The 16,995-nt window shown below is 36.9% G+C and overlaps 1 protein-coding gene across 1 annotated transcript; it reads right to left on the bottom strand.

Annotated features, from left to right (window-relative positions):
- Positions 1-8,834: 8,834 nt before the first annotated feature.
- LOC128744316 (probable cytochrome P450 313a4) lies at positions 8,835-16,279 on the bottom strand. Its single transcript, XM_053841210.1, has 5 exons — positions 16,114-16,279; positions 10,182-10,376; positions 9,933-10,118; positions 9,249-9,866; positions 8,835-9,181 (listed from the first exon to the last, which is right to left on the bottom strand). Exons 1-5 carry the CDS (start codon positions 16,277-16,279, stop codon positions 8,835-8,837), a joined length of 1,512 nt encoding a protein of 503 aa, XP_053697185.1.
- Positions 16,280-16,995: the final 716 nt, after the last annotated feature.

The raw sequence follows: 16,995 nt of genomic DNA, 5'->3' as shown, positions 1-16,995 counted from the left end.
GCCTAGTCTATTTTCATGTTTTCTGAATTAGTAGAACAAATCTCCGAGAAAGAGGTGCCAGCCAGAACGATAGGTGAAGGAGGTCAACATGCAGCTGAAGAACATTAAATTGGCAGGGAAATTTGGCATCGAAGCGGAACTTATTAAAATGGGACCAAAAAAACTGATCACTTGGTTGCACCGGCTAATTGTTGGAATTTGGGATACAGCTACCGGAGGAGTGGAAATTTGAGGTTATTTGTCCGATCGACTAGAAGAGTGACAAGTTGGACTTTGAGAACTATCGTTTTATCTCTGTTGTTAATGCTGCCTACAATGTGTCCAAATCATTTTCCACCGGCTATCGCGAATTGCGAGCAGACTTGTGGCAATTCATTTCTGTCCTCCCCCAATTCTAAGGGTGTAAAGGGCCGAACACAAAAGGATTCTCACTGTTATTGTCTTGGGAAAGGAATTGATCACGTGTTGTTTTTTTTTATCATTGGCCTAAAACAACTAATCCTGTCATTATTACTGTGTTACCTCTTTACCGTGGACCCCCGCTAATATGAACGATTTCTCATGCAAACCAACGGGCTTAGTTTTTAATTTGAACAACTGGCAACCCTAAATGTGCTGATACCTGCATGCACTGGCCGCCGTTTTCATTTGTGAATATTACATTCTCCGATCGAATTTCTATCGGAATCGGTGGGAGAATGGAATGTGAAACAGATTAAACATGCTATGGATTTCATGTTTAGGTGCATTGTGTTCATAAGCAAATGATGTAATGTTGATTATGATAGTTGAACCATTTTTAATTTGCAAATTAGCGGAATTCAAATTAAAAAGTGTTCAGATTAAAAACGGTCATCAACGGATCAAATAGATTACACTGCGGCAGATCCTCCAGATAGGCCTTGAGTACAGAGCTCCCACGCATCATTTGTTCGTTGACTTCAAAACTGCATATGATACCATTGGTAATCCAAAGCGCCAGAAGTGGCAATCTTTTTCATGGAACTGATCTAGCGTTTTTTCTACTACTTGCATTTTTGAATCTACTACTGATAAATCTACAGCAACATAAACTTCAGCTAACTTTGAATCCTAAATAACTAGTTTCACTAGTTTTTTTAGTAGGGCAGTCAACTAGTTTCAGTAGCATGGTTAACAGAAGAACATGTCAATACTATTACATGGATAGAAACATCACTGCTTTTCGTTGGTAAAAAAATAACTATTATTAGCAATTGTCACTTTTATGTTTTTAGTTCCGAGTTCCTCAGCTCATCAGTCTTCATTAGGTTATCTCAATCGTAAAAAGAGCGAGAGAAATCTGTTTTTCACAGCGACTGGAGCACTGAATCGAAAGACTGTCCATGTCACTCAATAACTCGTATCATTAAACCAACGACACTCACAGCGACCAATCTGCTTCCGAGTGAGATGCCTAATACTTTGTCTCTTGTAAACTTATCTTGCGCAGAAAAAGCACAACTACAAGCAGAGGTAATATTTTCTCCAGACATGGGAGACTAGTGACTATTTGTTCCTAGAGTACTCAATACAGAGACTGGCTATAGTATCTCAGTAGCTTGCGAGAACTTGTCATTATTAAACCAGCGACACACGTATTACGTAATCAGTGAGTGTCGTTGGTTATGCGATGTTATTGATGGTTGATGCGAGTTATTGAGTGACATGGCCAGTCTGTCTCAATTCATTGCTCTATTTGTTGAGCTCGACTTCTGCGTGTTGAGCTGCGAATGCGTCGTTGAATCTCCTTACTCGTATCATTGTCGGCGGAGATCTGAGATCTCCAATTTTTTTTTCATTAGAGAGATTTTAAACCACAGAAGTTCTACAATTGATGAAGGGACGGTAGGGGAAAGAAATGAATTTTTTTTTTTTTTTTTGGTGAAGGAGGGGGAAGAGCAGAAAGGAAGGGGGGGGGGTATTGGTAGCTATGCTTGACAAGTAGTCATTTTGACTCCTACCTTTTGTCCAATGCTGGAAGGTGCATGAGTCATGGGTTCGAATCCGGTTATAATCTCAGATTACAGCTTGGTTCGACTCATGCACCTTCCAGCATTGGACAAAAGGTAGGAGTCAAAATGACTACTTGTCAAGCATAGCTACCAATACCCCCCCCCCCCTTCCTTTCTGCTCTTCCCCCTCCTTCACCAAAAAAAAAAAATTCATTTCTTTCCCCTACCGTCCCTTCATCAATTGTAGAACCATCGTTTCAAAAAAATATTAATATATGTATGACCTCATTCCAAGGTCAAGACTAAAAAATCTTGACATTAGTCTATGGCCACAGAAGTTCATTCGCTCAAATATATAATCCCGCCAACCGCTTTCAGTTCATCGCCGTCAATAGTCAACGTCCGTGGGAGGCGAACTGGAGCCTCTTCCTGCCATGTATTTGGTTTTCGACGCATTGATTTGTAACCCAATCCACTTAGCCTCGTTTTTTGTCTGCCGTAGATTGCCTCCACCGTCCCAAGGTCTAGTGATAATGTTGATGTCGTCCACAAAAGCTATGAGTTGGCTACCCTTACTGAAGATCGTTCCTCTCGTTTCGAAACAACACGTTCGCCAAATCACACCTTCAATGGCAATGCTGAATAACAAACACGCTGTCTATCCTCATGCCGCGACCCCCTGCGTGATTCGAAGGGACTCGAGAGTGCCTCCGAAACACGCACATAGCACATCAATCGCTCCAAAATAGCTTTGATCAGCCGCGTCAGCCTGTTCGGAAAACCGTTCTTGTGCATTATCTGCTATAGTTGTTCGCTCTCGACTGTATCGTACGCTGCCCTGAAATCCACGAAAATATGCAGCATCTAGTACTTCCGACATTTCCGAAAGATTTATCGGATAGTAAAAATTTAATCCGTAGCAGCGCGGGTCCCGTGAAGTCCACCTGATACTACCATACAGTAATTTTTATTTTGTCTTAATCTTTTGCTGAATTCGTTTGGTCCTTATACAATCCGTAGAGCTAGCAAAGCCAAATTTTGCCACTACATTCCTAGTGAATTTGACCCTGTGATTGTTTCACGACAAACTTCGCAGTCAACTGCTAATGTACACGACAATTGTGGGGATAGTGCTGCGATCCTGTTGACTCTAACAGTCTTTTTCAGTCAAGTTTTGAACATACGACAATTGGATTGTTAGACCAGTGTCGTAGCTCGAGGCCAATTATTGGAAGGCTGGACCTGTACAGCTGCCAAAGGCAAATCGAATGTGAATTTCTTTCCGTGTCGAACCTGGGATAAACAAATTGGATAATACTGAATGCTTTAAGTATTAAAAGTTTAACTACTATTATTTAATATTGTAAATCCCAAAGAACTGCTATTCTTTGCATTACATTAGCATATGCAAATTTCACAATCACAATGTACATATACTATGAAAAATATATTTTATTACATCACAAAGTAAATGTTTCTTTCATATTACTTACACGTGGCTTCCCAAGTTTAACAATACCCGAACAGGAGCGAAGAGCAAAATAATATAAAAACAATATCAAACTGTGTTGTAATGCTAAATTTTGTTATTAAATAGATATGGAGATACATTGATAACACATTTTGTTATTGAGTAAATTTTTAAAACAGTGCTTGTAAGATGAATTTAACTGATTTTGTTATAATACCTTATTTTGACCTTAAAATGACATTCGATATATTTCATAATTTTTTTTTTTATTGATTTAGATTATAAGTATTTTATAAAATGTTTTTTAATATGTCATATGCTACTGCATTTGTCATTCAATACCGTAATAATACTAAAATATGTTATTCTAAACTCTGAATACAGTCATGTTATTGCTTTGTTATTCAAATAACATAAGTAGTTATTCTTTTGGCCTTAAAGGAGCAAAATTTTGATATTATTTTTTGTTATTTTACCAACTATGTTAGCCAAAACAAGACCAAATCTTGATACCATGCTGCATCAATATCCGGACACTTAAGCAGGTCATATTTTTAATATGCTCCGTAAACAATATTTTCGCAACATTCTAGTAATTGCTTTGTACTATAATCAAATATATAGCTTAAATTTGCAATAACACGTTAATTTCACAATGAAAACCCAATAAAAAACATTAAAATAAGATAAATAAACAGGCTTGTCTTGTTCATAAATCCGGACACCTGACATCTCAGTGAATCAATATCCGGACACTTTTGAATCGTTTTCCGGACAGGCAAAACTTTCTCATATTTTGTCTTATATTTTGTAAACAACCTATCACTTGTAGTATTAAATAATCATCTCTATACATTTTTTTACTTTTAATGCCATTAACGGTACGATTTTAGTCAAGTACTACACTGACCCACGTACCTAACCAGAGAATGAAAGTGATTAAGTACTTCTACATTAAATGCCTTGTAGTATTTTGGATTTCCAAATATTTTGACGGTTCCATGGATCGAGACTCCTTCTCTTACCACACCTTCTGCCTGGTTCAGTGTGTCCTTTCGTATTTTCTAAGAAAAACATTAGGTAGTTACCATCAATAGTCAAATATGTCCGGATTTAAAAACATGGTTTTAATTCCGGACAGCGTAATTATTCATAAAAATACACTTTATTTCAACACATTAATGAATGACACCGTCTCAATTAATGAAAACTAACCTTCTTTGTTGATACTAAGCCTAAAAGTTGGTTTCTTTGTAATAATAAGCTCCCAAAACCTTAAATCGCGAAAACACTGCTTTTTAGTAATCTAAAAAAACTCGCAGAAAAAAGACACTGTCCGACACCAACGTTACGTTTGGATTTATTTAAGTTATTTCGCGCAGCCTACTTAACCACTGATTATGTTTAAACGATCTTACGATATATTTGCAAAGTAATCCACGTAGCTACAGCTCATAATTTGTACATATTATTACTTAAAAAGGATAAATTAGTGAAGCTGTCCGGATATTGGTACCGTCCGGATTTTGATGCAGCATGGTATAAGTTATTCGATTTCCATAACACATTTTGATATTATTTTGCTCTTCGCTCCTGCTCGGGTATTACCATTACAGGTATACCTCCATAGTACGTACCCTCGTTAGTACGTACCCTCGATAATACGTACCCTCCATAATACGTACAATTTGCCTCGATAGTACGTACATTTTCCAACAATGATTTTTTTTAGTTTCTATATAAAGCAGAAACATTTTTATGAATATTTATGAGTCAATACAAGCAAATGCGTTTTCAATAATTATAAATTTTTGAATAATATTAGTTATTTCTATAATGTAAAAAAACATTATTTTAAAATTAAAAACAGTTCTTAAATAGTTAATTAATCAAATATGCGTTCTAAATAACAGTTATTTAAGCATTCCGGGCAGACTCATGGTCGCTACTAGATTTTGCAGATTTTTGCTCAGAGAATACACCTTTTCTGCGATTCGCATTCTTCCCAACTGTGACGGGAGAATATATGTTGTCGTCATTATACAAGAATTATTTTACTTTCTTCGGAGAAAAAATTACGTTACACTAGTAATTAAACTATGCACATTAATTTGGTTGTAAAGTTAAACACAAATGCATTTTTTTCTCAGAATTTCGAAGATTGGACAATTATGCTTTTATTTACAAGCGTTTGCTAAATAAAAGCATGTCTGTTTCACATGTATTTTTTTAAATTTTTAACAGTACATTGCGGAAGATAGTTCCTATACTAATGTATGCGCAACCGGAACGCTCCAATAATATTTCAGGACTTTAAGATCGTCATTAAAGAAGCCAAGAAAGACGTCGCGGTCTGGTTTCGAAATACACAATTTATAAATCCCAATATCTCGAAGGCATTCGAAAGACTATATTCAAAAAAGGGCAGCTTCACTGCTAAATACAAACTTGATGAAGTTTGAATTTCGAACTTCAAGTATGCTCTGCTGTCGAAAAAACAACACGAGCTATTTTTTGAAAACTTCCCAAATGAAAAAAAAATTCCATAAAGGACATTGTGGAATCGAAACGTAGAGAAAAGTCGCTCTATCAAATACTCTTCTCCCTGTCATCGCCGAAGAAAATTGTGCCTGTGTGAAATCTTTGCCGATTAAGAAAAAATCGTGGTAGAACTTTGATATAAACCTAGAAATAAATATTACTGTCATATTATCTTTTTGTTAAGATATTATCACACTCAATAGAGGCGAAAATTAAAAGAATATTGTTACCTAAATTGGCAAAAAGAAAATGTTTATAATGGACAATATTATTATGGGACAGTTATGCTTTTATTTTTCATATGGAACTGTTCATGTTTGAAATTTTTTGGAAAATTTTTCGAACAAAGTCCGTCTAAATTACAGCTTGTAAGGTAAATTAGGATATAAATAAGCTACTTCCGTATTTTTCTCAAAATCGATCAATATTCACATGGGATAGGTATGCTTTCCTACGCAGATAAGCAGCCTTATAGGAACTTCTCCAATTTACGCAGCCTACAGCTGAAGCTTCGATTATTGTAGTTAACTATTTTCTGTTCATAGCACTCACTCAGTGTCCAGCATATAGACTGGAAGCTCACTCGATTGATATTAGTGGATTTGGAATGAAATATCCCGAATGACGGCTATTGAGCTCCTCTTGTCATGTTTCCTCATTCTAGCATATATTTACAACTAGGGAAACTGGGGGAAAAATGAACACCCTTAGCAGTTTCGCCATTTGCTTCCCCAGGAACCAACCAAATGCTGAACGCACTACATGAATTGAAAGCTGGATTCATATTCCACGTAGCAAAATATAAAGATGTTTGAAAAAGGACGATTTGTCATGAAAAATTCCTTATTTTCGAAAGCGTCACATTCGAGCCTGATTTTTTTCGTGTGGGTAAAATGAACATGCAGTGAGGGCAAAATGAACATGTCATAGAAAACTAAAGTTAACATGCAGTTTGGATAAATTAAACATTATTTTACCTTATCATTGTTCTACATAAGCTGTAGATATTCAACAAGGCTGGTGAAATTAAAATAGGACTCCACAAAGTTAGCATAATGAATCTTCGCCACGTTCATACAATGCTAGACTTTCAACTTGCTTCATCGGGCATTTTCCGTCATTTTTCGAGAGACTCGATTATTTTTATTGATTGAATTGTTATTAGGTCCTGACTGCTGATAAATGGAAAATAGAACATCATTATACACATTGTTCATTTTGCCCCCATAGTGAAGTGTTCATTTTGCCCCCAAAACACCAATTGTTTTCTAGTGTTTATTATAAACAAACAGTTGATAAAAATATTTGGAATTTTCGACAGAACCGCAGGACAGTGATAAGCAAACAACACAAAATGATACCAATAGTCGAAATTTAATTTGTTTCGCCAAAAAAGCTTATATACTATTCGCGGAAATTACCATCGGCGTCAGATTTCAACAAATATTTTTTACTTTTTCAATTTTTTTCACATTAGAAAGCTTATGATCACCACATATTGTCTCAAACAGCTTGAAATACTTCTAGGAGAAGATACCTATTGATCTGAAACAAATTTTAATCGGTTTACTGGGAATTTGGCTACCTGTTCATTTTACCCCCCCTGTTCATTTTACCCACAGTTCCCCTATGTACCAAACCTTTACCTAGATTTATTCGATTAAAATATGTAAATTTTCAATTTGAGAGAGAATTTTGAAAATATAGGTATTTTTGGATTCCTTTTGCTTTACTTTTCAACTATTTTTTAACATTTGTAGTTTTTTTTTTCAAAATAATTTTACTAAGATCATTATTTATTTTATAATATCTGATCTGATCTACCTAATTTGGAAGTTTTAGACAATATTTAGTATAATAAAAATAATACTTTACCTTAAAAATTGTGATTCGATAGTACGTACGCTAAACGATGTGCGGGTGTACGTACTATCGAGGTATACCTGTATTATAAGTATTCAGTCAGAAAATGTATATAGTTTATTGAAGAAAGCAATTTATACGATATTATTCAAAAACTTTGATTGTAATATTGTAATGTTAATACTGTGTTGCATAAGAGCGACAATGTTGCCCCAGAAATATTGTGTAAAGACAACATCACAAATATACCACTACACTTCTCTATTTAATATTGCTAACATGTTGCGGATTATTGTTTTGTTTGTTTCTGTCATCTTTAAGTACTCGCCGATGCAGCATTAAAAAAAATTCGTCTGAATTCCTATTCCTACAATCACTTTTTGACTTAGGACTAGGTTTTTTGTTTACTTGAAAGATTTTAAGTAATGCAATACAACCAACCGTCAGTAAATCTAAACACAGCACAGCATCTGAAATGAGCTGTGCAGCATTTGACACGTCGATGTGCGTTTAGTAGTGCATATTTTAAACTAAAGTAGTTTATTCGATGCAGGGTGGTTCCCAACGGTGCGCCCTTTGTAGCATTTTTTAATGTTTCGTATATTATTTACTAATTCTTATTCTTTTACTATAATTGCGATAATAGTTTGTCTAGTTTGTGAGTACAATTATTCGGCTGTGGGTCACACAAATACTGATTTAAAGCAAATTTTAATTTACTAGAGCTAATGTTGGTGGTACGAATTCAATCTCGAAGTGCTATTTTTAAGCATAAATCCATCAAAAACTATTCCATTTTCGATAAACGGACTGCTACAGAAAATCTTACTTTATTTCCCTTGAAATCTTTTGAATTTTTTGGTAATGTAGTGCTATTGGTTAAAAATTATATGAATTAAATAATACAAGCAACCTAGAAATAAATTTTTCAATTTTCTTTGAAATCGCTAGGAACTGAAAATTAATGATCTTCGTTATAGCAATGGCTATGATTCGCGCTTTTCTAAAGCGATCCAGCACCCATTGGTGATTTTCAAAATGATCGAGTACCTTATATTAAGGGTATTCATTGTTAGGCTAGTTTTTAAACGATATTTCCTCAACAAATGGACAATCATAACCTTCATCGAGAGCCAGGCGTACCGAATACCTATACAATTGCGAGGCCCACCACTAAACGGCAGGTAGGCGTACGGGTGCCTTTGGGCACAATTTTCCGGTAGAAAGTTATCCGGATTAAACACTTCTGCATCTGAACCCCAAATCTGGGGGTCCCTGTGTAGCTGATATAGTCCACACAATATCGTTGCATTGCTAGGAATAGTAGAGTGATCTGAAAAAAAAACAGATTTTTAAGAATAAATGTTTTATTAGTAACTTTACAGAGAGCCATCTCTCACCATCAAGCTTAATGTCGCTGGATGCGGTACGACCGACAATTGGAGCAACCGGAAATAATCTCATAGTTTCTTTGCAAACCATCTCGGTGTACACTAGTTTCGTAACGTCATCCGCTGACACGTACTGATTTTTATCGGGACATGCCTGCATGACTTCCTGATAAACTCGCTCTTGAATATCCGGATGCATGGCCAGCATTAGCAGGAGATTACTCATGGTTGTCGCTGTTGTGTCGTTGCCGGCAAATATAATTGTGTCCAAGTGTTCAGGGATGTCTTCTTTGGACAACTGATAGTTTTCACGAGCCAATTCAAGCAATTTGTCGAGAAAAATTTGCGGTTTCTTGCCATCTATTTCCGAAAGTTTTGGCTCAACATTTGCCGATAGCAACTCGTCAGCATTACGAGCCTTCATAACTTTAGTTGCTATTAGTCGTGCCTCACGCAGGATCTCCTGTTCTCTCCTGTATGCTTTGGTCATACGGTAAATAAACTCTGAATATCTGGTTGGAGAAAATACGCGGGTTGTTACGATATCAATAAATTCTTCCTGTAGTTCTAGGTAGATCTTTCCGTCCGGAGCTCGTTGCATATCGAAATTACATCCAAAAGCTGTCGCTAAAAATGAAAATGACCGTATGTTACTTGTTACTGTTACTGTTACTTTAATGCTCATCATCTTACAGTATATTGCATCTAACGTGCAAAGTGCTATGTCGTGGGAAAAATCTCGCTCTTCCTGTCCAATGTATTTCTCCATTAGTTCGACTAGAACGACACTTTTCTCGTTAAAGATACCAATGAAACTATTCAGAATAGCTGGACCAAATGAGAGATTCAGTATTTTTCGGTGACCTTTCCATATGGAAACTGCAACAAAATATGCTCGTAATTAAAATGAATTGACGCGTTGAGAAAAAATGGCGTTGGTACCTGGGGCGGAGAAAAGTCCTTTGTTGACACGAAAAAATTGGTACTGCAATGGTTTGCTAAGGCAGTGTGGAGAATTCAGAACGATTTGCAAGTGTTCTGGATTGTATAGGACAATGTGTAGTAAGGGACCCAAGTGGATGCAGAGTGGTGATGTGTAAGTAGCAGCGACCGTTTTCAACTTATGATATATGGCTTCTGAAAGTTGAAATGGAAAAATTCTGTTAGAAAGTGATTTATTTTTTGATGTAAAGAAAATGTTTGTTTAGCTTTTTCCATGTAAATTATACGAGAGAAGCAAATTGCTTTTTCCATGCGGAATTTTCGAGTGTTGGGGATAAGTGGTTCTCAATCTATTAAGTAGTCAATCTATTAACTAGTATTTTTCGACCGAGATGTATGTATCGAATGATTGAACGGCCAAAATCCCAATCATGAGATTTATATCTTTTTCAATTAATTAATGAAGAGTGCTGTTAGAAGGAGACGACCGTTTATACGTTATGAGAATTCAAAGAATTTTCATGTTCGTCGCCGTCATTAGCCACTATCCGCCGGAAGCGAATCTTGTTTACCCTGCAGTCTCATGTTATCATATATTTGGTTTTAGAGGCATTGATCCCTTGTTCAACCCTCTTAGCTCCAGCTTTTAGTCTGGCGTAGATTGCCTCTGCCGTCCCAAGGTTTCTAGTAATGGTATTAAGGTCGCCTGCGAAGGACAGAAATTGGATACTTTTGCTTATGACCCTTTCATTGGTTGTCCGCTCGTCGGATGGCACCTTCAAAATTGACGTTAAATAACGCGCAGAACTTTGCATTATTTGTCATAGCTGGTCGAGCTCGAGTGTATTGTATATTACTTTGAAATCCATGAAAGTACGATGCGTAGACACGTTGTGCTCCCGACATTTCTAAAGGATTTGTCGGAGTATGGAAATTGTGCAGTTGCTCCTTCTCCCAAATCCATTGCCCAAGTGCCGTTGCTAGTGATTCCTTGCTATGTTTGTAGAGTTCTGCCTGGAGTTGGTCTTTACCGGCGGCTCTAACTGAAGACTGATAGCTATCCGATTTTTTGCCGAAAATTCTCGAGTTCAGTAGTTGGGACGGTAGGACGTTCGTGGCCACTCCCAGGCTGTGGGTTTCTGTTTCACCTTCTTCTGTTATATCGCCGCATAGTTTCCACAAAATTCGACATTTTCACAACTGAAAACTGCAACGTTTGATATAAAGTTTATGCATACGTACAAAGTGCAAAAGGCTCCAAATCGTGACGAACGGCAAAATACGGTGGGAAAGTCACGGGTCCGGAAACTGTACACCCAGATGCTGACAAAGCCTCATTATCTCATCATGGGTGATGAGACTTACCTCAAGGCGGACTTTCGGTAGCTTCCGGGGCTGCTGTTCTTCAGCACCCAGCACAAAATTGATGTTCCGGAGAAAGTAAGGAAGAAGAAACTTTTAAAGTTTATCAAGAAATACATGATTTGGCAAACAATCTGCTGCTGCTCATGTGGTAAACGGAATGCGCCTTTCGTGACTACCGGAACTGTAAACCGGCTGATCTACCTTAAAGAGTGTCTACAGAAGCGTCTGTTTTCTCTGTTGAAGCAATACGAGGGCCCTATTATCTTTTGGCCGTATCTAGCATCGTGCCACTATTCGGAGGATATTCTGGAGGATACGAAAGCAACTAAGTCACTTTCGTATCCAAAGACATGAACCAGGGACCGAAACGGTTACATTTTTTCTATACATTTGCCAGTATGCAGTGCCATGTCATAATCTCAGTCAATACCGTCGCTTCGTATTGTTTCTGTATCGAGGGAGTCTATTTCTTGATGTGTTGAAACTAGCTGGAATACGCACATAATAATAAGCAAACATTCTTATTTCACTGTGGCCAGTCGAAAAAAATGTCACAGTATAGGAGTGACAGGGAAAGCAAAACCATGGGTATAAACGTCCTTCAGAACTTGACCCTTCTTTATCGACAGACTTCGCAGCCGGTTATTAGTGTACAGGAAAATTACGGGGCAATTGTAAAGATCCTATTACCTCTGTACCGGCACCGCCTAGTCGAGATTTGAACATACGACGATTGGCTCGTTGGGCCAGCATCGTACCCCGGAGGTAACTGGGCGGGCAGAAGTGACAGGCATTCGCTGATTTTTGCTTACAGTTCTAACTGGAATAGTATGGACAAGCGATAGTGAAGAAGAAGGTGTAATTATTGATCACCTGAAATTTATGTAATGAAAATTGTTGAATTTTGCACGTTTTTGTGGTTGATCACTACTTTGAAGATCTTGTAAGAATAAATGAAGTAAAGTTCGTTTTCAATTTTGGGAACGTTCTTCTTTGAATCCGCATTATTTGAGGAAGAGCTGTAGACATATGAATGAAGCAGCACACGAGAATACCAAAAACCACTACACCTTTTGTCATGCATGGTGCTAAAATGATGAAGCGTGTCTCTGCCGCTCCGTAGTGTGTGCGACACGACGAGCAAGCGATGTTATCGTTATTCTGGTATTTCTTCTCGGTGCGTGTGTACTAGAAATCTGCCGCATGACTAGTCGCAAGAAATAATGTCAAATGTCTTCAGATTTTGGAGTATTTTACGTCCCTGCCCCCAACGCACCGGAACTAAGGCACATCGAAAAATCCTGGACTATTATGAAGCAGCCACTACGGAAGCATCCCAAGGAGGTCAAATCTGAGGAAAACATGAAGAAAAAGTGGGTTTCCGTACAGAGGAAGCTACAACCAGTTGTTGTACAGAACCTTATGAGTGGAGTTAAGCGTAAGGTACGAGCATACGGTTATGGTTATGGAATAAATATGCCAAAAGTTTACTAATGGGTTATATTTTACTATCTGAAAGTCTGAAAAAGATCAGTCAACTAGATAATTTTCTGCGGCGTTTTTTTCGTGATACAATTTTATGCGGAGCACCCTTTAATTAGTGTTGCGTAGTTTTCATGTTGTTTTTGGTACTTACGGTACTAAAAAGGGCTTAACTCAGATTTCCACTGTAGGAGAATTTTGAAACTTTCACCAGAGATGCAGTACAAACTCGCGAACCGACTGGTGTGGTCTGATTTGATGGTGATTTTTTAATATTGAGTGTCTGGGGCGGGGGTATATTGCATTTTAATCGATCCCGAAGGCAGCGTACGATACAGTCGATCGAGAAAAGCTATAGCAGATCACGATGAAAGTTTTGTGTAAAATTTTTCTCAATTAATAGTTTTCCTGGATTACTAAAAGATAATAACTTATATTTTTATACAAAAATTTTTGCTCTGCGACGCTTGGTTCATGAAATCTGAATTGTTGGTGTTAGTCAATATATAGGAAAATCGAGTTTTCCGGCAATAACTTAGGAACAGCAATAAACGCTATCGCAAAACTTTTAACGTATCTACGATTGACAAATAAGAAAGAAAATTCTGATAATTTCAGAAAATTTTGATAATTGAATTCTTCAAATATTTTATTTCATTCATAAATCCATCAAATATATTCACTGTTAAAATTTCATGAAATGCTAAGCCTTTGTGTTAATTTTGTACGATAATTTCGAAAAATGTTCAAGAAGAAACTTCCAGAGACGCATTTACTATGCACATTTCGTAAACTTTACACTTTACACTTTTTTTGTCCTCCGAGGAGAGATCATACCGTGCGCTAAACGAAGCTCATATTGTAGAAAACACATTACTTTTCTGTATTAACTCACTTTCAGTAGATCTTCTGGAACGAAATTACAAGAATAGAGCTATCGCTATCAAGAAATCTCGGGTAATTTTTCAAATAGACTTATGTGACAACGAGAGATTCTCTTCGTGTCTCCTCTCTTCCGTTATTTAAGGCGATACTAATGCGTTTTAGCACATCAGCTTTACATGAATTGGTTGCCGGAGTCACTAGTTAGCTAAATGTTTTGAAAATTTTCTTTTCTATGCATTTATGTAACCTTGAAAAGCGGAAGAGAGGAGACGTGAAGAGAATCTCTCATTGTCACATAGGTCTATTTAAAAAATTAGCCGAGAAATTTTATTCGACTTATCTGGGTTTTGATAAATTGTAGGCTAGATCAATTACAGGGGTTAGACAAAATGAATGATCGGGACAGGCAAAATGTTGACGAGATTCAAACGCCCATAACTTCTATAAAACAGGACATCTTCTCTATATAATAAAACCAAGTTGGTTTGTTTGTTTGTAAGGGATAAACTCAAGAACGGCTTGACGCAATTGCATGGTTCTTTTTTCAGTTGTTGTGTTTTGGTCTGCGTCAGGTTTATACGTAAAAAAAGTCATAAAATTTCACGCGAAAAGCTGGAAAATAGTGAAAAAACGATATTTTACTTTTCCCGCCATTCATTGTATAGACATTGTTTTAGATTGCTATGATTATTATCGGTGCAAATCAGCCGACCCGCATTGAATATGAAGTAGCGTCGCGACGTTGCTGGGCAAACAAATACGTTGATGAAGGTAACTTTGATTGAATGGTGAATTGTGCCGAATTTTCATAGAACATCTGTTCGTTATAACAGTGGTAAACCATTAGTTAGAAATGTTAATCTTTCCAAAATCCTAATGATTATTGCCGAATATTCATTGGAAACATGTGGAAAATGTTAATTTTTCTCTTTTCAGGACTCAACAGTTAAGCCGGCTGTCAATTTGTTTGTTGTAAAAGCAAATTCGATAGCTTTAGATAGCACCTAATTCCGTTCACTGTAGTTGATTGTCAAAATGATTATATCCTTTTTCTTGCTAATAAACGATTTTATGAACTTGCAAGATTAGAAAATAATAAACGTTGTATGTGTTATGGGTTCAGTTTATCAAATAGCCTAACTGCCTAGAGCTAATTCTTTCACCTCATTTATCAAATTATTGAAACTAACCAAAACTGGAAACTTTCTGCGTTAGGTGCGTATCTAATGCATGTTTATAAATGTTTTACACACTAAATTAACTGAATAAAATATACGTAAAATTTTATTTACATTTTTTTAGTACATAAAATATAGTGTTCAATTTACGTCTTTTAATACAATTGGTGGCAGTACGAAGTTTGCCGGGTCAAACGTAACCTATACTTTGAATACATCCGCCATTAACAATTTACGTCTTTTAATACAATTGGTGGCAGTACGAAGTTTGCCGGGTCAGCTAGTTTTTAAATAAAACCAATTGCATTCGACGGGGAAATTTTCATAGTTTTTCTAAAATATTTCAAGATTCGCAGTAGTTAGTGGACACCGGAGATATTCCGGGTTGCTCGGGAGTATGTCAAAAACTGATTTTTTCATCACTTGTATCTTTTTCTGCTATGCAAATATATTCATATTTTTTCCCAGAACTCGAATTCATTTCCAGTCGGTAATAACGGTAAGGCTCCCAATTTTTCCCAGAAATTGAATACGCTGTACTAAGAACGAGCTATATGAAAAAAGAATAGTAGGTACAGGTCTAGCTTGGTTGGGAAGATAGAATCCCGGCATGCATATCGTATGAAAGAGTGGTTAGTACGGTAAATATTTTAACAAAGTACTAAACCCACTGACATACGTTACTAGAAACCTTTTTTAATTGTGTTCTAATTTTTAGTGATAATAATATACTAATCCACAATTTCTGATAGAGATTTGAAATAAATTGCAAAATTCAACTACGCGGTGCACGCACTTCAATGCTGTATTTCTTCAAAAACCAACAAATACACCATTAGGCAGATTTCTTAGGAAACTTGAACTTTTTGAAATAAATTAGTGCACATTAGTTTGTTCCAACGGTAACAAATCCACTTGGTTTCATTTCTTCAAATTTTTAGTATAGCCTAGCGTGATATTATTTGCTATTCCACTTTGCAGATAACAGATTGAACCTTAGAACAGAAAACAGTAGCAAGCACCTGCCGTTGTAAGTTCCGCCAACAGATACATGTGGCCAATTAGTGGCAAAGCCGGAGGTCCACTCATGTTGGCCACTGCTGCAAACACTTTCCTGCGGGACCACCGGTAGTAAGCCGCAATCGCGACAACGGTCGTAATTAAGTACAGGATCACTGCGTTCCACATGGTCGACTAAACCGCGCGATTTCACTGACGACGGCTTGAATGCTACTTTCTGTCTACTTGTATGCAAGGATCACGGAAAGCAACGTGCTGCGGTCGCTTACTAGCTGCTGTTTGCGGCAGCACTGCTCGGATGCAAATAAATTTATAAGCCACTCGCGTGTGCGATTTATTCTAAGCCTAACTACTTCTAGAGTATAGAATGAATATTTCCCGCGGTTTAGAATTTATTTCTCTCGCTCTTGAGAGAGCAGAAATCTATTCGTCTGGATTGAATTCAAGAATGTCTCAATGCCTGATCGGGTGCTGATTTGCCGACTCTGATCGCGTGGGATTTAGTTAATGTGGTCAGGTGTACAGGCTCTAAGGATGAAAGTTTTTTAATTAACATGATTTATAGCTGGTTTAATTTCTGATTAGTAATACCACAATGTGCAAAACGCAATACTTTTTACTAATTATTCTAAACAAATTGGTTTGTTAGTTGATTAGTTTATTAGTCCACCGACTGAGCACGCAATTTTGTTATTATCATACTACTGTGCGTCGAAAAAGGTTTCTCGTGACACATCCAATCAATTCTTTCAAGTTTGTGAATGCGATTGTTCAACAATATATAGGGTAAATTAACCATTAGTGGACCAGTTAGTACTTGAGTAGTTTTCTTCCACGAATTAAGCTGGTAACGCTAAACATGCAACCGAAGGCACTTACAATAC

The sequence above is a fragment of the Sabethes cyaneus genome, chromosome 3 (assembly GCF_943734655.1).
Source record: "Sabethes cyaneus chromosome 3, idSabCyanKW18_F2, whole genome shotgun sequence".
NCBI lineage: Eukaryota > Metazoa > Arthropoda > Insecta > Diptera > Culicidae > Sabethes > Sabethes cyaneus.
This window is presented reverse-complemented; position numbering and strand designations above follow the sequence as displayed.